This window comes from Dermacentor albipictus, chromosome 1, assembly GCF_038994185.2.
Source record: "Dermacentor albipictus isolate Rhodes 1998 colony chromosome 1, USDA_Dalb.pri_finalv2, whole genome shotgun sequence".
Taxonomy (NCBI): domain Eukaryota; kingdom Metazoa; phylum Arthropoda; class Arachnida; order Ixodida; family Ixodidae; genus Dermacentor; species Dermacentor albipictus.
This window is the reverse complement of record NC_091821.1, coordinates 47,647,333-47,667,649: the sequence shown is the minus strand read 5'-3', so window position 1 is coordinate 47,667,649 and position 20,317 is coordinate 47,647,333. Positions and strand designations below refer to the sequence as shown.

General features: G+C 48.5%; 1 protein-coding gene across 1 annotated transcript in view; it reads left to right on the top strand.

Annotated features, from left to right (window-relative positions):
* Window positions 1–17,145, top strand: part of LOC135905816 (LIM/homeobox protein Lhx9-like) — a 67,321-nt gene extending 50,176 nt beyond the window's left edge. Inside the window, exons 3-5 of the mRNA XM_065436865.2 lie at window positions 11,501–11,907; window positions 14,454–14,665; window positions 15,600–17,145. Coding sequence (XP_065292937.1) covers window positions 11,501–11,907; window positions 14,454–14,665; window positions 15,600–15,812 — 832 coding nt within the window. The 3' untranslated portion in view covers window positions 15,813–17,145. The remainder of the gene's footprint in view (window positions 1–11,500; window positions 11,908–14,453; window positions 14,666–15,599) is intronic.
* The last annotated feature ends 3,172 nt before the right edge of the window (window positions 17,146–20,317 follow it).

Here is a 20,317-nt window from a genome sequence, read left to right as displayed (position 1 = left end):
AGCGAAGGCTCCAGCAATGTGTCAATTTTGTCTTGCAAGCTAAAGGCGTTGCCGATTCGGCTCCCTTGTTAGCGTTGCTCGGAGGAGTGAGTGCATGCTTTTGCGCTGCACGTTGCACGTAAAACATCCGAGCGGCTACTCCATACGTAAGGGCACCTCTTCATCCGCCGAGATCAGCAAAAGTATAGCACGTCGCCTTCGTGCCTTGGCCGTTCGTGCAGCAGCTCGCGTGTAATACCCTCTGGAAAGGTGCATGCTTCATACGCACGTGGCTGTGTGCAGTAAAGATACCGGTGCATGGCCGGTACCTGGTTCCAGGTGTAACATCAAAGGTGCAGCAAACTCCTATGCGCCGGAGACAGAACGAAGCGAACACACGCATTCTCGGCGCAGCTGTTCGAATGAATCGAGATTGTGACCTTATCCTGCAGGGCTAATAATCTTGTCAGGTGCGGGTCCGTTCATGCTGTCTGCTGGTGGCAAGTCTGCGTACTGCGCGCATCGACAGGGAAATTAAAGCGACAGTAATATAATCAACACAAACGACTGCGGTCGTGAGTCTTATCTGTAGCTCTTTCAAAGCCGGTTTGTTTGCAGTTGTTGCGCCGTACTTATTTTCGCTGAGCAGTCTCATGTGGCGCACATGCCGTCCTGTTTTTTCGTTTGATGTTTTCATTATCTACTTACGGGGAAAATATGTGGCAGCCATTCCTTTCGCTTCCGCTATGGAGCGCGTCGCCCCGGAGGCATTGTGACGCAATTGGGACAGACCTATGCACTGGACAACCATCAGACAGCCCGATTGGAGCGCCCGCGGTCACGTGCTGAAAGTGTGGAACGACTTAACAGCTCAAATGACGAACAAGAGTAGTGAGTGAAAGAAGGGCCGTGGTACAATGGCACGACTGCTTTCGCGTGGTCCTATTAACCTCGTGCCATCATGTCCGGACGACGCTCGTGACAATGAAGACAGAGGGCCATTCAGACCATTTACAAAGCGCGAACATGGACATATATATATATATATATATATATATATATATATATATATATATATATATATATATATATATATATATATATATATATATGTTCGTGTGTGCCCACAGCACACACGTACAGAATTCTCTCGATAACACTGAGCAATCGCAATGACGACGCTGTCGTGATGACGAGCGCGGGCTTGTACGAGAAATCAAAATGCTTAATTCAGTAAGTAACATAATTGCCCTAATTAACGTTTGAATTAGTTATATTACGGCACATATTGCAATTTACGAATTGTAAAATGGTGAGTTCGCATGGGTGTATCCACTTGGAAAATATCTCAGGAGGCATGACACCAGTTTTCAGATATTAATTTTCAAAGTGTACGATGAAATACATTCGTGTTCCAGTTACTTTTGTGATTCAATGCACAAAACAACGTTTTGAAGAAAAGTAAGTGGAACAACAGGGGATTCTCACCGCATGTTTGACGGCACATATATCGAGACCGGTGGCATCCTCAGAGTTCGTTTGAAGCGAACGTGCTTTGCAAACTCGCTATAATTACAACTCGTAAAATTGAATACGTGTCTTAAATTAAGAAGTATAAAAAAACTTCAATCGTGCAATTTTGACAATTGGACAATCACGCATCTGACTGCTCGTGGAAGTAAGGTCCGCCTCATGAAGTAAAAGTGCGAGGTTTAGAATCATGCTACTTGCTACAGGTGATTTTTTTTTTATTTGGAGCAGCTAAAAGAAAAAGCTCATATAATTGCTAAACCAATAAAAATGAAATAGAATCGTGACTTTATACCGACCAAGTTGTATGACATCGGACTTTCTGTTCGCAGATGTCCGGCCTATTATTAGCAGCAGGTCTTCAGTTTACCAACATAGAAGAATAGCAAGTCAACTGGCAAACTACATTTGGCAAATATCCACTTACCAGCTGCTCAACAAGAGGCAAATGACGAGGGCGTGGGTGCCTTACTTCCTCGCCCTTTGAAGAAGAAGATGATAACGCCTGTTCTGTTCACGTCCTCTTCTCTTGTCTGTCGGTGGATTTGTTCGTTTAATTCAGATAACTTCACAGCGAAGTGCTGGAAAGGCTGCGAGCTCCCACAAACCACGTACCGCAATAACCAAAACAGGTTAGCCGCTGTCCGAAGGGTTATAACGAAGAGATGTCTCAAAACCGTGACTTGGACAGTTGTAACGAGAATGACCCTATTTGTAAAACTTACATAAAATAGAAATTGTCATATGCAGATAAACGTGAAATATATAACGAAATAATCGTTCTCAGTGCACTTGATCATGAGACTTCGGTTTACCAAGGGCTTTGTTAATACAGTGCATCCCTGTGCATCCACCGACTTGACGTCAGCGTTTAGGGCTTCCTGGTCACGTTTGCTAAATTTCATCTTACGGATGACTTAATGCCGAGGGGGACTGTGGTGCGTATCGTTTGCTTGTACACAGGAAACAAGTTGGTGATACTGGTACTGGGGCATTTTAAGGGGAAAAGCGCCCATTGCAGATGCTCGTATTGTTCCTACTTCTTCTCTTCGAGAAGAAAGCTCATCTGACGAATACAACAACTGCGATGGTTTAGCTTTAAAATCACTGACAGCCTGATCACTCGTTGTTGAAATCACCGCCTGGTATGGTTGGAAACTGTGCATCGATAAAACCCAACGGCTTCGTACTTCTCTTGAATACGTTTGGCATTGTACAAAATATTCACACCAGAAGTCGGCCGTTCAACCTCACTTAAGCATTTGCGCTTTCGCCCAGGATCAAATGCACCTTGCGGCCCCTGGCGTCTGCGGGTACACGTTTCTGCGCTCGCAAGAACTCCTGCGTGCAAGCGCCCGCGCATTTGTTAGCCGATGCCAGATGGCTTCACGGGCAGTATTCGTTCCTCTTGGCGCACGCTCTACGGTCTCCGGACCGAGGAACGCGCCCCCGCTGCCACCGCCGACAGATACGTGCCTCGCCGCAGTGCCGACCACCGAGTAGTTGGGCGTCCCTTCGCGCTGGCGCCCACAGGACGGCCGTTGCTGCAGCACGCACGGGAGCCGACTCGGGTCCGCGGACCCCCTCCGGGCGAACGACGGCGCGCATCATCCACTCGGTGACCACCAACAAACTGGCCGCTTCCTGGAACCCGTAATGACCGGACGGGTACCGCGCCCGGCACTTCTTTCTGTCCGCGCCGATATAACGAAGACATCACGGGTCGCTCGTAAACGACGCGGCGCAAGCCAACCCGTGGGAACCCGCCATGGAAGCGGCGGCCGGCAGGGGAGAGCACGCTGCGCGCAGGCCCTGGGTGCATCGACGGTTCTTTGTGTGCGCGCGCGCACTGCGCCCACCACCGGCAGCCCTTTTTTTACGACCGTTCATCATGGAGAGGCCCTCCTCGCGCCTCCTTGCGCTTTACGGCGGCCGACGGGGGGCGGGAGAGAGCCCGTGTCTTCCTTTCTTCGTCCACTTCACCTGCTGGCGCATGCAACGCTCGCCCGGCATGCGTGCGTGCGAGTCCGCGCGCCCGTGCGTACGAGCGCGTGCTCGCGCACGCACTGGCTCTTTGGTGCCTCCTCTTTAGTGCGTTTTGCCTGCGCGCCCCGACTTTTTCCTCATTTGCGCGCTAGTCCCTTTCTGGGGCACGCAGATCGCTCTTCTTCGCTCGGCGGGTACCCCGGGGCTTTGTTGACCCTTCCAGGGGCTGTTCACTAAGGGCTGCCCATTGCTGGAGGCTCTGCCGTCTTTATCGACGGAGACACCTTCGAAGGATCCCTCATTTTCGGTGTCGGGGCTACCCGCCGCGCCTAGCGTGGTGCCGATGTGTCACGATACCGGCGCCCATGGAGAAAGGTGCGCGCAGGTGATCATCGAGGTATTCTGCGTGGGAGGCCGACGCACAACGCTTCGCTAACAAGGTTTAATGCGTGGGTGGCTTTTCCCTGAAACGCACCTCTGGTGAAATCTTGTTGGTGTGGCGCTTTCTTGTTGTAGGTGAAGAGACCAACGCGTTCCACAAGGACGCGGGTCCCTCGAGTCAGACGCATGCGCGAAATGCGGATGCTTTCAGTGTCCTTGTGTTACTTCCTTTCTGCGGCGAGAGGCCACGAGACGTGCCGTGTTTTTCCGCTAGACAGAACCAATGGGCGCTGTTAGAGACAGTGTTAGCGATTAAAAGTGTTCACATGCTCAGTGTAACTACAAACGTAGAATTGGGTGTCGTCAGCTAGCTAATATCACTTGCGGCAAAGCAAGAAAGAAAGACACCAGGAACCTCCTACAGAATACCAAGATGAACTCACTATACTTTGCGATTAGCTTAACCTGGGAATATACATACGTGACAGCATATTATTCTGTCGCGGCAGACTGCAAGAAACAAGGCAAAGTATATGTTCTTGGACGCTGGGATTGTTAGCGGGGACTAGTTACGACATTGTTTGTTAAACACATATAATTATAAATAAATAAATAAAGAGCTATAAAGAAGGAGCTGCCCTGACTGTTATGCTGATATTTAAATATGTAGCATATCACCTAACATACCATCCACCATCTGACAATCAGAAGTCTATTAAACCATTGATACCCCCTTGGTGTCTTATTAGCCCCACAGTACATCTCAGTGTACCAGGAATCGGGAAAAAGTCTGAGCTGTCGTCGCCTGTGCTGAACCAATTGTCCCTGCTTCTTCTGCACGAGAGGTATGCGGACAGTGTACATATTTATGTGATAGTTCCACAAACATCCAGTGTTTGCCCGGTGCTGTGGTTGTCCCAGCAAGAACTATTACCATCAGCTTTAGGACTGACCACCCAATGACATCGACATCTGCGGAACTAGCTGCTCTTCGCGCTGCACTTTATTTCGTCAATCGGGAACCACCTCGACAATGGTCAATCTTCAGTGACTCAAATGCTGCCCTACAATCTGTGCTATCAGCTTTACGTCGTGCGCCACACGAACAGCTCGTATTCTATATTAGATGCCTACTCCATACATCACATGAGAAAGGACACCACGTGATGTTTCAATGGCTGCCAAGTCACTGCGGCCTTATAGAAAACGAAGACGCCGATAATGCCACTCGGGCAGCTCTTGAACACACACAGGAAGAGGCCATACCACTTTTACGGTCCGACGCAGCCAGCAGACTTCGAGTGCTTGCACAGGAGATCACACTCTCCCTATGGTGCATACCAAGCAGCCAGACCAACCGGAGCGATCGTCAATACCACCCGCCCTCTTTGATGCATCTCTGTATGCCAACTGGACTCCGCCGAAGAGAGGCCACTCTGCTATGTCGCTTATGGCTAGGGGTCGCATTCACGAAATCTTACTCATTCCGCATTGGAATGGCGGACAACGCTCTCTGCAATGCCTGTCTTTGCGAGGAGACGCTGGAACACATTCTGTGCGACTGTCCTGAATATAATGTTCAGAGACAGTCCCTGGCGTTCGTTCTAGCGCACCTTGACAATAGACCATTCTCAGTTGAAACGATTTGCACATGTCGCCGACAGAAGACATCACAGCTGGAGGTGACGAAGGCACTACTTCGGTTTCTGAAAGAGACGGGCTTGGACAAGCGGCTGTGGCAGTGATGTCACGTACCGAGCAAGAGTGACGGGCTGTAACTTATGATGTGTGTGATGTGCTATGTGATATTTCCTCCCCATCTTTCATCCCCCCCATCCCACTCCCTTGTGTAGGGTAGCAAACCGGTTGAGCTAAACTGGTTAACCTCCCTGCCTTTCCTTCTTCACTTTTTTCCTTCCTTCCGTCCTATTAACAAGAAAACAAATAAGAGATAGGGCGAACTGCGACTAGAAGCAAATATATATTTCTGGCAACGGTTTCTAGCACGAACACGCACGACGTAAAACTACAAGTAATTGGGGTCTTTATGTGAAGCGTACCGGTTAAGCTGTGATGCTCCTTCTCACGAAAAAAAAAAAAAAGGAGAGCAACTCGCGCAGAAATACAGAGGCAAGGTTATTGGATCCTACCAGCTGGTAGCGACAAATATCACTCTGTTTATTTTAATTTCTCCATAAATGTCTGCTAGAAATGTGACATTGAGTGGCGTAAACGGGGATGCTGCAGACCGCTTAAGTTTTTAAAAATTCACAAGTCCAAGTTAATACGAATTCTGAGTATCGTTTACGACTATATGCAGATCAGTGTGTAGAGCGCATGTGGATTGTCGCAGTGTTTGTTCAGAGGGAAAGAGAGAGAGAAGAAAGGGGAAAGATAGTGAAGTTAACCAGTACGGCAAATACGGTTTGTTATCCTGCGCTGGAGAAAGGGCGAGGCATAGAAAGATCAGAAGAACGTGTGTATATATATATATATATATATATATATATATATATATATATATATATACAGAGAGAGAGAGAGAGGCAGGGAGCACAACAGACACACGATTACCGCTTTTTAAGATCACCGCACAATATCGCCGTCAAGGACCACGTGCAGCCCAACGAACACGAGTTCAGACTAAAGTGGCTTGTGCAGGTCTATTGTTCTTAAAAACTGTAGCAGTACCTTTGTCACCCTCTGTTGCGATATATGATCAATGGTCTGTGAGGTCGGGATTGCAATATGGTTTGCTCTGATAATGATTTTAGATCAAAGCGAGTTAGCACATTTGCGAGCGGTCGTGTTTGTACGCTGTAGCAAATATGGTCACACAGAACGTGTTGAAGGTTCTTCTCGCAACCACAGTCGTCACATGAGGCGTTGCCGACCACTCCGATGCAAAAAGCATTTTATTGTCCGACATCAGTTCTCTAATCGATAATAAGTTCTCTTAACTAACTTCTCTCATCTTGCATACCAGTAGTTTGTGTGGCGTGCGCCGCAGCTCTGATACCAAAGACTGCAGTGTTGCTTTCCAGTTGCTGAATTTTCGAGATTGTTATTGACTGACAGGACAAAGTGCACTCCGAAGACTTGCAAGTTTCGTGGCCGACGATTTAGTCGTGTGGCACGTCATTGTACTGACGGAGGTGGCTTTCGCTGGAAAAATCGCGGATCCAGACGAACCTTGGAAATCTGATGAACCAGCTCTATAATTACGTAAATTATCTGCCTACTTCTCATGTAAAGAGATCACAGGGCTGTTTAGGAGCAGGAGGGTAAAGCTCGGATTTTTTCTTCATTCCTGGTACGGTGAGATTTACTCCAGGTCGAACCATATACCAAGGGGGCATTGATTGCCTTGCGGTGGTGAAGCCTGATGGAAGGTCGCAATAATTAGAGATCCTATAAGAGTATTGGTGGAAAAAGAGCAGGGAAGATATTGATCACTATTGATCGTTACAAGTACGGGTTGTAGAATACAGGAGATAGAGATTTTAATGATAATAGAAAAGATCAATGAGAGTTTGGCAAAATGCTTGACTGCAAGAACCTATTAGCTCAAGCAGGCTAGATGTCTATTGGTCGCCGTGCTTTTTTTCAAAGGGGATGCCAATAAACATAATCACCATCACGGCTCCTTCCCATGTGTCACACGAAGCTCGGAAAAGCAGCCAGATACACAATGCAATTTTACAGCTCATGTCGAGCAGCTGTCCTAGCTCTGCCCTTAAGAAGAGCGCCAGAGACATTTATCAGACACCTTTGCGCCGACGTTTCTTCTTTACGCATGAACCAGTTTTTATTGCATGTGAAATTACGCAGCCGCAGTTCGAGCACAGCCACTCAAACGAAAGCATGCAGCAGTGCTCCAAGCATCGAATCATAAGACAGGGTAGGATTTTTCTTTTCTTTTCAGCCAGCGTCCGCACATTAATTTGAGCCAAGGGCAACTATCGCTATAGAAACAAAAAAAAATATTTCGTTCTGCATAATGCGTTGCTTTTAAGATCCACTTTCTAGGTCGTACCCCAAACACATATACATGCAACCCTTACGGCCGCCTCTCTATAACGCCTCGCTGGTCACAGCCATGACCAGCCAATGAGGCGTCGTAGTCGTGCCCGTATAAAAGCTGGCGTAACACGGGTTGCGCAAGCGGGTTCCGCAGTGACGTCTGCGGCAACACTCGTGAGCGCAGGCAGCGGAGACGGCACCGAAGCAAGGCGTTCCGTCACCTTGGCCCAGAGAGGGAGCTCAGGGGGACGCAGTGCGCGACGCCGCCTATTGTAAGCGGGTTAGGCGCCCGCCTCCCTTCGGTAACGGATCATTGCTGCACGTGCGGGCCTCGCTTGCCGCCTCAGCCTGCGCGAAGACAGTTTGAGGACAGTGTCTTGCCGAGCCCGGGCGCCCCCGCCGCGCGAAAGGTGCGCTGCTGTGCGCGGCTGCCAAGCTTTTGTGTCTCCAAATCTGCTATCCATCTGAGCGCATGAGGTTCTCCCCTCTTTTCCACTTCGTCCTGATGCTGCCGCTCTTTTGAGCTGCCTAATGACGGCGCGCTGAGCGGCAGCTCGTCTTGGCACCCTCTTGCCTCGGCGCGCTTTTGGGCCACTGACGCCGCCGCCGCCGCAGCTCGCTCGTGGCGACTGCCCTTTGGGAAGCCGTGCGTCCTCACTCCTAGCTCACTTGCGTTGTCCCGATGAAGCTTTGGTTCAGGAAGAAGGAGAAGCAAACGAAAAGAACGAGAAAAAAAAAAGGGGGGGCGGCTGGGGTGGGAGTAGAGCCCTGAGGGTGTCATCGTCTTCTCTTTCTTACTAGCGTACTCGCAGACCTTTTGCGCTGCGGGATCCCTCTCGCGGTCGCGTCCCTTCTCCTGCTGTCTTCCGCTAGGGTGCTGTGCTGCTTTGCGAACGAGGGTCCTCCCGTTTCGCTACGACTGGAGACAATGGCACAGCGGAGGCCTGTCGGCGAGGGCTCAGGCCACGTTTCTTTTCTTATCTTGTGCGCGCTTTTGAGTGGTAAAGCCGTCCGGCTAGAAGTCAGCCTCTTGTCTCGTCCTCTGAAAGCAGGTTTTCTGCGATGGGTGCGGGAGTAAATTTTAGCGAAAGTGCTCACTTGTTTTTGCCGTGCGCGCTCTCTCTCCTGCGCGACTTGGCGCCACCACTCGAAGGTTGAGGAATCGGTGGCCGCCGAATGGACACAGAAGTATCGGTACGAGTAACAAAAGAAAACAAAAAGAAGAAAAGAATGTACGGACTCTCCCTGTGTAGCTTTATGGACCCTCATGTATAGCGTGTTAGCGTGGTGAACAAGGAGACCTGGCTTTCATGCTCCCCGCATCACTCGTACGCGCAATGAATGAGTGGCGTAGAACGTTATAAAAACTGCACATAGGTCGAGGCTCTGGCGGGGTTTCGCTTTTAGCACTTCTTGAAGGTTGATGAAAAAGATGATGCCACTGTTCCTTGTCGCGCAGAAGCCGAAAAGCGAACAGAGAAATGCGATGGGATTTTTTTTTTTGTAGATAACTAATAAACCACAGTGCTAGGACAGGTCTTCATGTTGCTACAACATTAGTTGCAATAATCGCTGCAGTTCTTATCTGATAACTGTAATACTCAGGAATGTTGCAATGAGGCCGCTTTAGAAGATATATTTCTTTAGGGTCATTGCGACGAAGGGTCGAAGCTGTCCTATATAAACTATCTAACAGTATACAAATAATCGTTATTCGCTGCCATGACAGGACGTGTAGATTGGCGTAAAGTCCTTTGCCGTAGAAAACATGTAGCTACTCCGAAAAGCCGTGCTAGCTATTATAGCCCGCGCTTGTGCTAGTTTCGTAAGACACGACCCGCATTATAGCTGTATAGATGCCACCTTCAAATTTTCGCCGCGCTAATAAAGTCATTTGCAACAACAAGAGCGAGTAGAGGAGCCAAACTTACAAAAAGGAAGGAAGGTGCATGTGACTAACTTCTTCTTTCGCGTTTTCAGTAAGTTTTGTTCTTTCTTCTTATAAAATGCGTTGCTTTTACGAACCATGGGACGTATACATGTATTATGAGGTTATGCTTATCCATATCATCCTTCTGCGTCTTCATTGAAAGTCGCTGTGTTCAAGCTGTCGTTAAAACGCGCCGCTACCGCCGAGCAAATCGTTTTCTTGTTTATGTCAACGCCGTCTTCAGTTCGGCCTGTTTTGCGAAGGAGATGACGGGTGTCTCGAGCATCAGCCACGGGGCAGCGCGCCTTGTCGCTAAGCGCAATCGTTCCGACAACAGCTGAATGAGACAAGAACGATACAAGAACTAAAACAGAGCGAGATAAAGGCAAGCGGGCGGCTTAATTGGCCTCGGGTACGCCACGATAGACAGGATACGCTCGGCGAAAAAGTGCGAGAGCCAAGTTCCCGGACTTCCGTCTCCGTTCGAAATTGAGCCGGAGGCGAGTTCCTACTGGCAGAGATAGCGGCTTCCGGTTTACGAAGCGGTGGCGGCGTCTGTGTGTGCGCCCGCGTGCCTCTGGAATGGTGCAGTGCGCGCATTCATCTCGCGACGCCTGTAGGCCTCGCTCATCTCGGCAGGCGTGTGGTCCACCGGACGACGCTGGGGTCATTAGGAACGCCGCTCGAGCAGAGACTCGGCACACCGGAATCAAGTTCGACCACCTTCCTTTTGGTTCCTTATCACACGCCGGCGGATCAGCCGCCTCACTAAGTTTCTGTTTGATGGTCTTTCTTTTTTCTTCGATCAACATTTCTTGAACGTTGAATTTAGCCCTGTAGTCGGTGAAGGCCTTCAGGAGTAGTTCTACGCACGAGTTACTGTTTTATCTCTTGCATCTTTATTTCGCTTAGTTCTCTATTTTTGCTTGTTTGGGCTAGCTGTGACTTACGGTGCTCGACCCATGCTCATACACGTGAACGTCAACGCACAAATAAGAGCGGGAGATACTGCGGAACGTCATGCGTGACTGAGTTCACTGGCAAATAAACTACCTTACGCAGAGCATCTTGATATACACAATTTGAACAACTCGAACTTTCTTCATGCAACTGGGGGTGAAGTATCGTGAAACGCTTCAAAATTGTTGCTGTAATGCCTTTCGGTGTGGATTTAGGTGTACCACCATTTCCGATGTATTTGCCCGAGCGTAGTAATATTTCAAGACAATCAAACATACTCTTTAAACCCTTTGTCATGTATAGAGCAGCTTATCGTTAGAAAGAGAGACAAGTGCTTTGGATACACACGTGCAAATGTCTTTTCTTCTTTTTTTAAAATTTATTCTGTTTTTCTTTATTGCTACAACTTGCCCGAAAAGTGAAACACTAAATATGTGTTCTATTGAATACTCCTTTCAATCCATTGTTAAGGACGAATATAGGGTTAAGGAGGCGAATTACAGTGAATCTCCAAGTCGTTATAGCAGAGGGTGAAAAAAGGTGGTACTGCTTCATCGAAAGATGGAACCTTTCCACCCCACCCGGTACCCACGTTGTACCCTCCGTCATGTATATCTGTGATCGTCCCTGTTTTACAAACGCTTGTAGCGTGGCTTAAAACAACGCGCAGTGTGGTAGTAACTGTGCCACGTCGCTGTTTCGTATGCGCAGGCTGTTCGCCGTGAAGCGCTGCGCGCGCTGCCAGCAGGGCATCTTCGCATCGGAGCTAGTGATGCGCGCCCGGGACCTGGTGTACCACCTCCACTGCTTCACGTGCGCCTGGTGCAATGCGGCGCTGGCCCAGGGCGACCACTTTGGCCTGCGCGACAACCTCGTCTACTGCCGCACCCACTTCGAGCTGCTGGCCGAAGGGTGCCAGCCGGGCCTCCCTCCTCCTCCGCCCCCGCCGCTGCTTCAGGACGACGACGGAGGCGGCAACGGGGGCACCGCCGGGACCTGCAGCCCGCCGCTGGCGCCGGGAGCCCCGTACGCGCCTCCGCAGGGACCGTACGGCGTACGCAAGGGCCGGCCGCGCAAGCGCAAGCCCGGAGAACTGCCCGAGGGCCCGCCACACCTAGGTGCGCCGCCTCTTGCTGCATTTTTGAAAACTCTTCTCGCACTTCGTGTACACACGCAACGCCACGCAGTATCGCACGGATGCGTTTTGCCAACGGCAAAATGAGTTTTGTTCGTATCGGTTCTTTCACCCTTGGGAGTTCACGAAATAGAGGCTTTTTGGCTATTTGGTTTGATACAGTTATTTGAACCATGAATGGAGGAGATGGCGCTTGCCCTTGTCTGTCGTCCTTGTCTGCGTCGCTTAAGCGCCTCAGTGAATGTAATTATCGCTTTACTCCGACTTAATTTTTTCTTTTTTATATATTATCATTCTTTATCTACAGCGCTAGTGAAAAGGTGTGGCCACCATCACTGAGACGTGACAGTCCGCGTAATCTTTGAAGCCAATAAGGGTGCTAATGACGGGACGTAGAAAAGAAAGGCAACTGCGTATAGGACCTCATTCACAACTGAATTAAGTTTGCTTTTAGTGGCACCTTTACGTGGATGCAAGTTCTACTAGTTCGTCTCGTATTGTCGGCGCCAACACTGCAGCGTTCTGCTATGAGGTGCAATTCTGCATACAGAATTGTTTACGGCACCACACTTCCACGATGTGTGCGCGCACACTTACTTTAGTAACGATCGTCGGCGACGACGTTACTAAAGGTGTGCTTCGCAGCATATTGCCACACCGCTAGTGAAGTCGCTAAGTACGACGACCTTCTACTATTGTCGCAAGGCTACGTTTTCCCAGCCACGTTTCGTTGGCTTAGAAGCGTCGGGTTAATCTCGGTTTTGAGTAGAATTTCACCTTCTCCTGGCAGCTCCATCTCAGGGAACTACTCTTGCTGGTTACTAAAAACCGCATGAATGACTGAGCTGTACAGCCGAGGAATTTATAGTATAGTTAGTGCTCAAGGTTGCTATGGCGTACACGAACCCGAAAGAATGCAAATGAGCCTACGTATACAATGTGCATCTGAGCTTTCAGATTTTTTTAGAGCACAGCTCTTTGGCGTCCGTTCCTGGGTTTCGCGTCGTCGTCGGCGTTGTCGTCGGCCTCGTAACCAGCTCCGCCCCCCTTTCATCCCCCCAGCGCTAGCAGCGACCGACTGATACCGCTGGATGCCGCTGACGCCGCTAGAGAGTCAAGATAACGTGACTGCATAGAACACCGTCGCCGCCATGCAGAAAGAGGAGGAAAGGGTCCCCCCCCCCCTGTTCTTGTGTGGCGGATAGGGTGCTCTTCAGTTGCCGACGCGCCGGTTATTTCACGTAGGCCCCGGCACGTCGACGAATACGTGACCACCTTCCCACGGCTAGACCTGGTTCTTGGCGCTGCGGAAGCGAGGGTATCATATTGTTTGTGTCGGCATCGGCGGCGTTGTCCCTGAAACCAACTCCGCAGCTGGGGTTGACTCACTATCGGCGTCAGCGGCATCAGTCAGTCGCTGCTATCTCTTCCCTCCTCCCTTTATCGTGTTGTCCGCTTGCTGCGCGCGCTTCTGCCCCCATCGTTTGCCGCTGGGTGTACACGCCGCCCCCCTCCCCCCTCTTCCTGCGAGTCTCCGGTTGTCAAAGCGCCGGCTCGAACTTAATTCCTTTCTTCGCTCCTCCTCCAATGCAACCCCTGTGCGGTGGCAATCAGAGAGCCAGATCGGTGGCGGCGGATCTGTATATGTCCACCGCCCTAGCCGAAATTGCCGCTGCCGTTCGCCCTGTGCGGTGGCTATTTTGCTGCGCTCAAATTTCGCATTAGGAAGTAACGTAATCGTCGGTAATTTTTCTTTCAGATTGTGGTGCCACGTTCTCATTCTCAGCGGCATTGTTTAGCAGAGCCTGCTTTGGTGACATTGTCGGCTCTGATCTGGCGCTCTTTGGCCAGAACTAGCCCTTGCGCCATAAAAACTCACTAATCATCATCATCTGCTCTGGTTGACTAAAAACATAAGTGAAAAGGGCTCATAACAGCCAGTACTATATGGGATGGCCCATACCTCGACCGCGCTCGTCCTGTCTGCCCCTTTTTGTGTCTGTGTTCACTTCGCGCCAATCCATGATCATATTACCGTACCAACTCGCCCAACTTTCTATCTTTTGGCACTTACCTTGCCAGGACCACTAGACGCATGCACCTTTGATGTAATTAAGCTGCATGTGACTAAACTGTAACTAAATGATACAAGTGCTTAAAACGTAGGCCGAAGTACTTGGTGTTTAATGAATGTTCTTATTTTTTTTTCCTGCGCACTCTTGTTTCCCGAAGGCAGTACAGTGCCATTGTATAAAACTTACAGCACATTCCTTGCATCTTTCCTTCACTGTCGCGCATTTAATTTATTTATATAAATAAAGACAAAATAGATTTGGTCACCCTGTAACGTTGACAGCTACTCCTTTTCACCTAAGAGTAGCAACAGTAAAAGTACTTTAAGATAAGAAGAAACAACGTCATAGGTTCAAAAAATGTAGAGCAGAGTTTGATAAGAAGAGTGAATAGAGTTCCCGTGCACTCCTAGACGCACATTTAATTCATTGCACTTTCTCGCTTGTGACCCTGCAGGGCTCCAAGACCTGGCCGGCCTGGACAGCAACGGCTCGTCCATGCTGCAGCAGCAACAGCAGCAGCAACAGCGCACCAAACGAATGCGTACTTCGTTCAAGCATCACCAGCTGAGGACCATGAAGTCGTATTTCGCCATCAATCAGAATCCCGATGCCAAGGACCTCAAGCAGCTTGCCCAGAAGACGGGGCTCTCCAAGAGAGTTCTCCAGGCACGTGATACCACTCTACACGTTCGCTCTTGGAACAGTGCCGCGCCGCCACGCGCATACATACGGCTCAGTTATTCCTTGAAGTGAACGAAACACGCGAGCATCTCCTGCGTTTCCAGTTGGGCTTTGTTGGTTGTGTGCATTGCACAGGAGAACAGTGCAGAATCTGGCGAAGACAAAGAGTGGCACAAAGAAGACAAACAAGGTGCTCCACTTTTAACAAAAGGCCTATTTTGCCGGCAGACCGGTAATATGCTGAACATAGTAAACAAAACAAGAAAATGCTGCATTTATACTGCTTCTCATATCCCTATAGCGCATTTCCGGCGGTTTCTAAAAACGTGTCTTCTTTCTGCCTCACTTCGTCTTCGTCAGGTTCTGCGCTGTTCCATTATACGAGCGTCTGCACGTTTCGTTGACGGAGCTGAAACGGGGCGCAGGTATTAGATCTTGTCTATAGGTGTTCATGAATAAGTACAGCCCATGATCGGTTTGGTAAAGACTGAAAGTAGTCAAGTATAGGAAAGGAAAGGAAAAAGGAGGAAGACAGTGAGGTTAGCCAGTGTAAAAACTGGCTGGCTACCGTGCGCTGGGGCGAGGAATGAAGAGAATGAAAGATGATAAAAAGATCGGACGAGATAAAATAAAGTGAAAGAAAAAGGACTTCAGGAGCAGTAGTGCACTGCGTTTGTTTATGAGGACAGCAATGCAGTAGCAACCCAATAAGAGGTGCTTGAATTTTACTCAGTTTAGTTTCTTTAACAAAGCTGAGCTTTGTGCATGGCTGAACATATACATAATTTCCACTGAGTTTATTTTCATTTCGTTCGCCGTGGTCACAAGAGACTGACTTTTTTCTTCTCTCGTTCTCTCTCTCTCTGTTTCTTTCTGTTTTCAATTAATGTTATTTTGCTTCGTTGACCATAAATCGCAGGTGTGGTTCCAGAACGCCCGGGCAAAGTGGCGGCGAAACAATCTACGTCAGCAGGAGCAGCCCACAACTTCCCTTCCGGCAAGCAGTCCAGGAGGCACGAGCTCATTTTCGGAACCCAGTCCCGGAGCTCCCCTGGACTACAGCAACGCTCAAACGACCCTCGTGGTGACAGCGTCGCAGGAGTCACTCGGATCCTTCCAGGAGCTCTTTTGATGGCACCGGGGCTAAAGTACCTATTTATTGACTGCATCTGTCCTCATCACGACATCGTCACCTCGACCCACGCGCCGGCAGCAACAGCAGCGAAGAGACGCGCCCCTCCCTCAGCACCTCTGCAAAGTACTGTTCCAAAGGTCACACCGACGGACCTTGCGCGCCTCGACTGCGGCGTTCTCTGCCACACCTGGCAACCTCCTGTGGGACGCTCCCTTTTATGTGTGTGCTCTTGGCCAAATGCATTTACTGCACTCTACGTCACGGGAACTGGTTCCTCGGACTGAGGCGGTTGTTCTCAAAGGACAGCAAATTATATGTGCAGAAAACTATGTGTGACTGAAGCTTTGACGTGGAAGAGACAGAGAGAGAAAAGAAAGAGATATTTAGAAATCCCATTACACGTAGTGTATGTGCTCTGAGAAAGTCAGTAGGCTTTCCTTCGCCGAGATTTCGCTGTGAAGTGTACAAGTATACCTGTGGTTTTTCTTTTTGTTTCATAAAAAAGAAGAGTTGTACATATTTGTAACTAACACGACAGGACCCTGCCCTGTGAAAAGGTCGATTTATTTTGAAAGAACGCCGGTCTTCAAACTTATGTACCGTCTTCTGCTATAGACTTTAGCGTATGACTTTATGCATGTGGGTTAAGAAGAGTCCTACGCATTACGCGATAGTGAGACATTAGACATGTGTCGAAGCGTTGCTAATGGTTGTTTTAGAGGTGCGATAATTTTTGTGAAATTTCGATATGTCATATTTCGATATATCCCTAATATAGGGTATATGTTAAATTAAAATCCATTTAACTTAAGGCAGTCATTCGATCGCTGGTAAGCCTCACGCATCCTGTCATATCTTGCTCTGTTTTGCGCTGAAACACTGCGATTCTGACGCTAAAAGTTCTGTTCACCTTTTTTTACATGCGATTTCCAATTCAAGTTCATTTGCTATAGTATAAGATCGGCGTACAACAAACGCGTTAGTGGGCATTTTTACAAATTTGAGTGTGCAGTACAGACCAGCTGCTAGTTTTCTCTGTGGCCCAGAATGTAGTATGCACCATGTTGTGTTTGGGCAATTAATTTAAAACATTATGCCGTTACTGTGGGCAACTCTTGAGATGGTGAGAGTGAATGGCAAGTTCTTCGTACCGCCCCAGTCCTATAGCGAGAAAAACGCAATGTTAGCAAAACATTGACTGCTCTCTCTCTCTTTCTCTTTTTCTAAAAAAAAGAAAAACGGACGACTGCTATATGTAGAAACTACCGGATGCCCCAGTAAGACCTGCAAGGACAGGGTCACACGCTGACGGTATTATGGTATTATAGACGTTCCGAAAACTATCGGGACTGATGCACGCTAGCAGGGCGAACCTCGCTGAAAGGAGCTGCCAAGTGATGCACAGACGTACATTCCCTTGCCATTTACATAGTCATATACAAACGGACTACCGTCTTACTGACACCACAATGAGTTACCGAGCACCATGCGCCAGGTATTCTCAGAGAGAAGCCGTCAATACAGCTCAGGAGAATTGCGAAACCACATGTCCACAGCAATGCTCCGTAGAATTCACGCCATTATATACAATCACAGCTAAAATGTTTTTCATCCTTACGCATCTGGCCTTTCGAATACAATACATTGGTGAAAATCGCTACCATGTTAGTTTGTACGATTGGTGCAGTGAAAACGAATGCCCAAAGGGAGAAGACGACCCTGCTTTCGCTGCACGTATAGGAAGAGCTGTTAACGTCCAAACTTGCACATTTTTCATCATCAGAGCTTTTCTTTTCCTTTTTTTTATTATTCGACTACCATCTTTACAGCAACCATAACGATGAAATCTGACGTTTAGTAGATGAGAATGTGAGATTCAGACCTCTAGACCAAAGAGGCGGGCGGCACATTGCTTTTGCATCCCCTTCATTTCACTGTAAATAGCTCCACCGCCCTTCAGTGTTGTCGTGTTGTTTGGTGTACCGCGCATCTAGACAACTGTTCGTGTCAGATGTCACCTTTGTACGGAGGGTTTCACAGCGAATACTTGAGGTGGTTCATCAGATGAAAAAAAAAAGAGATTTGGCAAACTATTGCTTCCGAGCACTTTGCTACCACTGTGGGTCATAAGGAACGTTGTCTCTCGACATTGTGCTACGCCCTTAAGAGTTTCAATCACTGCACAGGATGAAATTTTCCGCCGAGTGACGATATCAGAGCACGCGTGGGATGCGGGCTGCGCTCGCACACCTGCGAGTACCGACGAGCACAAAGCCAACTGTTTTGTTCTCAGCCAGCTCTGCACTGGCTCTGCCTATCACAGTGAAAGGCAGCCGCGTGCCGCATACCTAAGAGAGAACATTGGGCATGCGCATTTTCCATTTCAACGCCACAGCAGCGCGCGAAATTACGTTTATTCATTCACAGCTTTGTTATCGCATTTTTTTTTATTGGCTCAAGTTAATTGGCTCCAGGAGAACGTACGATGACTGCTTCATCCAAAGAACGGTGAATGCGTGAAACTCTGGTACGTCGGGCAGCCAAAAACGTCGCGTAAAAAAGTGCTGTTTACCACAATTTTGTACGACCATCACATTTCCGGCATTTTTTGACAACCAACTGAACGATTCGGTAAAACGCCGTCCCTACGACGTGTATATTGTGCTTACGTATTTCTTGTCAGCGCACTTGTTGCAGGCAAGCTATTACGCTTATACTGCCCTGATATGGTCACGTGAAACGGTCCTTTCACAATGTCTCTCACTGTTGCAAACTCCTTCAAACGACTCCTGTGTGTGTTACTACAACATTAAACTTATACTTGCAAGTCCGTTGTTCAGGATCGGCTCGTAGAACATCTCGTTGTCCTTGAATGCGAACGCGTGAAACGTTCGCATTGCTGTATTTATGTCTAAACTCGAAAAATGGTTGTCGGAAATAAACGATAGTTTAGTGAGCAGCACTTTTCATAAGCGAAGCACGCATGAAGAAAGTATCCGCGCATAGGGCGTCAGGAGCCGAATTCACAAAGATCTCTTACGGTAGAATCGTTCGTAACAGTAAATTCTAGCTAATCTTGATGCTCGACCTATTACTCACGAAGGCAGCCGGTCGATGACGAAGAACACTTACGAAAGAAAAGGCTTGTGAAAACTGCCCCAGATGAACTTGAGGTTCGAGCACCGCGCGCTTAAAGGTGCGTCTCCTTCAAGCGCATCCACGAATCGCAACGTTAGCGCCAAACCTCCGATATTTGTCCAGCGCACGACTTCAGCGAAATGTGCTCGTAAGGCTGCCACTGATGGCAAATGTGCGCGTCGATTGCAGTGTTGCCGAACGCTTATGAAATTACCTTAATTTTCCTATTTCACTTGCCGTGCACAAATCTGCTGACGAGCCGCTACAGCCACATGTATGACTTGACTGGTCACTTGTGGTCTTTCTGCTGTCCTCTGTGTTTGCTAATCCTGTCTGTGTGCCCGACGTCGTATCTGGTGTGTCTGTTCGTGCTTGGATGCCTGTTTGCGAGTATGCGTGATAGGAAACCCTGCGGAGTCATGTCAAAGCAAAGAAGCGACTCCGTCCTTAGAACCGTATGCGTGTTCCTGAAACATTGTCTTCGCGATCTCTATCTGAAACTGTTGCAAAGGTTGGTTTCCAGTGACACATTCGCCACCATTGTCAGTGTACATATCGTCATCATTCAACCGTCGCCTGTCGTCAAGACTGTCGAAAGTGACGGAAAAATAAACCGCCAGGCTGGCTCAACTCACAGCGCCTTGATCCTTTCTTGGGTGTCCTCCCGAGAGGTTTCCTTTCCTTATTGGTGTTTCTAGCTCGTGCGTATTCTTTTTTTTTCTTTTTTTGTTTGTTTATGTTTAGGTACAAGTTGGCATAATAGTCTGCGCGGAAAAAATGAAGAACACAACCCAACAAGGACACTTTGACAGGACGTGTGGTTGTATTTTTTCCGCGCGCACAATTATGCTAACAGATTTGCGCCAACTGGCCTTTAAGATATTTTTTTGGAGGGGGGGATGGCAAGTAGTTGGTATTTCTTTGTTTTCTTTTTTTTCAGTGACAATTAAAAGATCTGACTACCGTCATCTTTGAGAGACGCGCATAATCGTGGCAAGCTCGTGGTAAATCGAGCACAATCATCCGAGAATGGACAAATTCAAATCTCTCTGCATGCCAACATCATCCAATTTTTTTTATTTTTTTTTTCGTACGCGTTCGGCTATTGCTGATTAAAGTTCGATTTGTAAAAGGCAAATTCAGAAAGGTGTGGTACGTTATCGAGCCGAAGCAATTAAGGAATGCTACATAATATCTCAGTCCAGCAAACTAATGCCACGACACTCGCTTACGCTTCTTACCAGCCAAGAAAGACGAGTAGTCAGTTACTTCGTAGAGACAGCTTGGACGGCAGCATGGTCGCACTGCGCAGAGGCAGGAGCGAGATCGGTATGCGTGCGGCTTCGCTACATCCTATTTATGTG